This window comes from Tupaia chinensis, unplaced genomic scaffold (genome assembly GCF_000334495.1).
Source record: "Tupaia chinensis unplaced genomic scaffold, TupChi_1.0 Scaffold144262_1, whole genome shotgun sequence".
Classification (NCBI taxonomy): Eukaryota; Metazoa; Chordata; class Mammalia; order Scandentia; family Tupaiidae; genus Tupaia; species Tupaia belangeri.
In genome coordinates, this window is record NW_006204120.1 from 2870598 (window position 1) to 2875253 (window position 4656).

A 4656-nucleotide genomic window follows, 5' to 3' on the forward strand; every position below is an offset into this window, starting at 1 on the left:
AGTGAGGCTAGTAGATGAATTTAAGAATGTTTTTTAAATGGGGAAAATTTAAATTTATGGCCTTATGATTGTATTAATTGAATCTGGTTTATTTAAAAAATATTCTCCTAGCTACAGTTAAAGAACAACTCTTTCTCTTCTGTGTTAAAAATAAATGGCATTATCTCTCTCATTAATTTTGCTTAGCTGAATGGATCATTTTAAAAGCTTTCTTCTTTACTACTAAGTCAGCATCTTCATTTCTTAACTAGCCCAGCAGTCCTTATATGAAAACAGTACCTAAAAATACAAATAAAAATTTTCCCAGCAAATATTATATACAATCCCAACAACGCAGACACAATCTTTAAAAAAATCAGTTACATATTTATTTACATAGAATCAAATGAAAGACTTGAAAAGCAATATATCTATGAGTCATAAAATTTAATTATTAATCCACGTTTTTGGGGAGAAAAAAGGTTTTCAGTTTTCCTCCAGTACCTGAAGGATGGTACTATTTTACATGCTTCGGTTACATGTGCTGCAACATCAGACATCTATACATCTTTAGTTTTCACAGAATTCATATCAAGTCCAAAAAAGTCTTTTTTGATGATATAACGAACACACTGCAAAATCACATTTCTTTCATGTCGAATGTCTGGAGCTAAAAGCTAAAAAAAATAAAAATAAAAAACATTAGCTGATAAACAAAATTTATCTGGGAAACATAATCTAAAATATTACATGTCCCTTCCACACATAAATAACACAGAACAACAAGAGATGTGTACTGTGTTTACTAATTATTTGCTAAAAAAAAAACAAAAAAAAAGTAAGAACATTTCCTTTTAACTTGTACCACAGACTATAATAGCTTTTAAACAGCAAAAATGTTCACTTTTGGGGTCCTCTGTAAGAGTATCTAGCAAAGAACAGGAAAATAGGCTTAAAAGCCTTTAATTAATCAAAATCTATAAACAGTCTAGAAATTCATAAGTAGCCATATTAAATATAGTAACAATGAAACTAGTAGTAAAAAGAAGAATCCCAACATTCCCTGACTTTCATAACTTCCCATTTTTGTGCTTACTGTATTGAAAGAAAACTAAAAATCTCTGGTATTTAGAATAAGAACACAGGCAAAGAAGCACATGTGATTTGCAAAAAATAGTTATTTTCTGATGTCACTAATATAATTCAGAAATATCACAAAGGATCGATCAGAAAGATGATTAAATATACTACTTATATGATACAAACATACATTTTAAAAATGTGATTTGCTATAAATAGTGATGGCATTAACAAAATGGTATATTTTAGATTCATTTTAATAAGAAGCAACTGTATCTACATGTAACAATTCATGGAAGACTTAAAATCTTTGATCTTTTTTTTTCTTTCTTTCTTTCTTTCTTTCTGTTTTTTTGGGAGAGATTTTTGCTACAGGGCGCGTGCGCTCGCCAGACAGACAGAGAGAGACATAGAGACAGAAAGCGAGAAATCACCCTGCAGGGAGGATGGTCACGCCGCAATCCCTTCTCCTCCATTCTCCTCTCGGGATCTTGGGCACGTACTCACACGCGCCCGGCGTGAGTTTTAAGCCACCGGGTCCGGGACGCGAACCACAGTCGAGTCCAGTGTGGGAGTCCAGCGACATAGCCATTACGCTAACTGCTGGTTCCCAAAAATCTTTGATCTTTGAAGAATGTCATGTTTATTACTTAGAATCAAAAGATGTATTGGTTCTTTTTTATGACTTAAAGAAAAATATTTTTTGAGCACATAATCTTGAGACTAAAGCTAACAATCCAAATAAAAAGATACAGATAAAGTGAAGATAGTCCCCAAAGATAAAAAATAAAACTTTGGCTTTCTTTCCATTATTTTTTGGTTTTCCATAGAAATTGACATTAAAAATCTTTTTTTCCTCTTCAGTCTGCCATTGTATTTAACTGTGCTTTCAATAGAAACTTTAAAAATGTCTGTAAACGTCAATGTATGTTTCTTAGTTAAAGCTAGATTCCGTTCTTTGCATTTATTTATTTTAGACAAGATTTTGATACGCCATGATCCTGCTGTCTCAGCCTTTCAAGTAGTTGGAACAACATCATCTCCACACCACCACAGCTGGCTTTTAGGGTGAGCCTGAAATCAAACTCAAGTCTCCCATATGATCCAAAGTGCTGAACGGCAGAGTCAACTAATGTGCATCACTGCAGCTGAGCCCTTGATTCTTTTAAGTTTTGAAACCTAATTCACACAACTGAACACCAACATGCCAAATACAATTTCAAAATTTAAAGATACACAGATAAGTTTTTTTTTTACACAGATAAGTTTTTAAGGACCATATGTCTCTGGTAGTTTGAAAACACAAACACATACCAAGAAACCCAATGATTGACTCTATCTTTATGAAACTACAAAGATTAAAATGTAAAAAACAAACAAACAAACAAATAATCGTTTACCATTTCCAGGAGATATGGATGGTGTGTTCTTGGTTCAAATAATGTTGAATAGCTGTGATAATCTTTTCTTCTCTTAGGGTTTGTCTTTTTAAAACTCTTATTCTGGTTCTCACACTTGGCTTCTGAAAAATTTCTAACAGTTGCTTTAACATCTTGATTTGGACTCTTAAGAGTAATGCTGTGAAGAACCTGATTTTCTGCCAGAACGTCTGCTTCGGTCTTGATGGGAGTTTCTAAGAGTGATGAAAAACAAACACAAAAATTAAAAAAACAGGTAGAACTTTCATAAAATAACCATAAAAAGCCACCCCCAGTCATAATATTGGCTACGTAATAATGTTAAGCTGAAAGATTTTTGAGAGGCATTTACAATGTATTCAATATTATTCAAATTGGAAACTATAACTGCCAAGAATTGAGCAGAATACCACAGAGAGTTATAGAAAGTGATCTCTGGGAAGGAAATAACACCAGATGGAAAGTCGGATTTACACATGGGAAGGATGAGTGCTAGAAACAGTAAATATGTGGACAAATACTAAAGACTTTTTTTCTTATTTGAAAAAAAATTTAAAAACAGAAAGGGCTAAAGGAAAAATAACAGTGCATATAGGATCTGTAACATCTGTAGGAGTGAAATCTGTAACAACAGCACAAAGGAAAAGGAAAATATATAAGTACATTACTGAAAAATTCTTAAAGTACATGTGAAGTGGAAAACTATCATTTCAAAGTATAATGTGGTAAGTTAAAGTTGCAGACTATATACTCAAGATCAACTCCTAAAAAATTAAACAAAGAGGTTCAACTAATAAACTTATATTTGCACTGCTGTAAAGTATGGGATTGGGCTAGCTCCACAGCCTGGTAATTAAGGTGGTTGGCGCCCACATGGCTGACCACTCAGTTTGAAGCCTGAACTCGGCGGCTTGAGAACATACTAGGCCTGTGTCCATGCTCTCCCAAAAATCTCAAAAGGAGGGAGGGCTGGAGGAGAATGATTGTGGTATGACCATTAACCACAAGTATGCTTTCTTTTCTCCCTCTCTCTCTGTTGAATGTACCCTCTAGCAGACAGACAAATAAAATATAGGATTAATCTGAAATAAGGCAGGAAAAGAAGAAAAATGAAACAAAGAGAGATAAGTAGAAACAAACAATATTAATAACATTTATGTAAATGGCCTAACACCCTATTTATAAAAGACAAAGATGGTCAGAATGAAAAAAAGAACAAGACACAACTATATGACATTATAAATACTGATTTTATATGCAGGCAGTTCTTGCTTTATACTTTGAATCTTAATTCAAAGTATTCAAATTAAATCTCAATTACTTAGGTATCATGTAAAGCAAGAACTGCCCATACAGTCACAGGCTAAAAGTACAAGGATGAACAAAATATTATGCATATTTCAATCACAAAAAAAGCTGGAATGGCTATATCAATATCAGACAAAAAAAGTTTTTAGAACAGGGGATATAAAATATCCAGAGATAAAGAGAACAAATCATTTATAATGTTAAAAGGGATCAATTCATCAAAAAGATAAAAAAAAAAACCAGTAACACCAAATAACAAATTCTCAACATACATGCAGTAAAAACTGATTAAACCAAATATAGAAATAGATAAATCCATTATTATCGTTCTACTCTCAGCAACTGAAGAACAATTAGACAGTAAATGAGCAGGGATACAGAACACCTGAACACCACCAACAATGAACTCAGATGAACAAAGAACATTCAATCCAATACACACATTCTTATCAAATTCCATAATATCCACCTGTTTTGGGCCATAAACTAAGTCTCATTAAACTGAAAATACTGAAAGCACTGTTCTCTAACCATAACAAAATGAAATAAAAATTACTAAAAGAAAACTAACTAGAACCCTCCCCCCCCATAACTGGAAACTAAACATATTCCTTAAAAAATAAATAAATAAAAACTGAGTTAAAGAACAAGTAAGAGGGACCAGCAGATGGCGTAAGGGCTACATTACTGGACTCCCACGGAGTCAATTGCAGTTCAAGTCCCAGACCTGATGGCTTGAAACTCATGCCGGGTGACATGTGCATGCATTCCCAAAATCCAGAGGAGAATGGAGAAGGGACTGCAACATGGCCATCCCCCCAGGTGGTGATTTCTCACTTTCTGTCTCTCTGTCTCTCCAGTGAGCGCACAT

The 4656-nt window shown here is 33.6% G+C and overlaps 1 protein-coding gene across 1 annotated transcript in view; it reads right to left on the minus strand.

Moving 5' to 3' along the window:
• Positions 1-345: 345 nt before the first annotated feature.
• NUFIP1 (nuclear FMR1 interacting protein 1) overlaps positions 346-4656 on the minus strand; it is a gene marked incomplete at its 5' end in the record, with an annotated part of 55129 nt that continues 50818 nt past the window's right edge. The window contains 2 exon segments of the mRNA XM_006166503.3: positions 346-656; positions 2460-2692. Of these exon segments, the coding sequence (XP_006166565.2) occupies positions 540-656; positions 2460-2692 (350 nt within the window).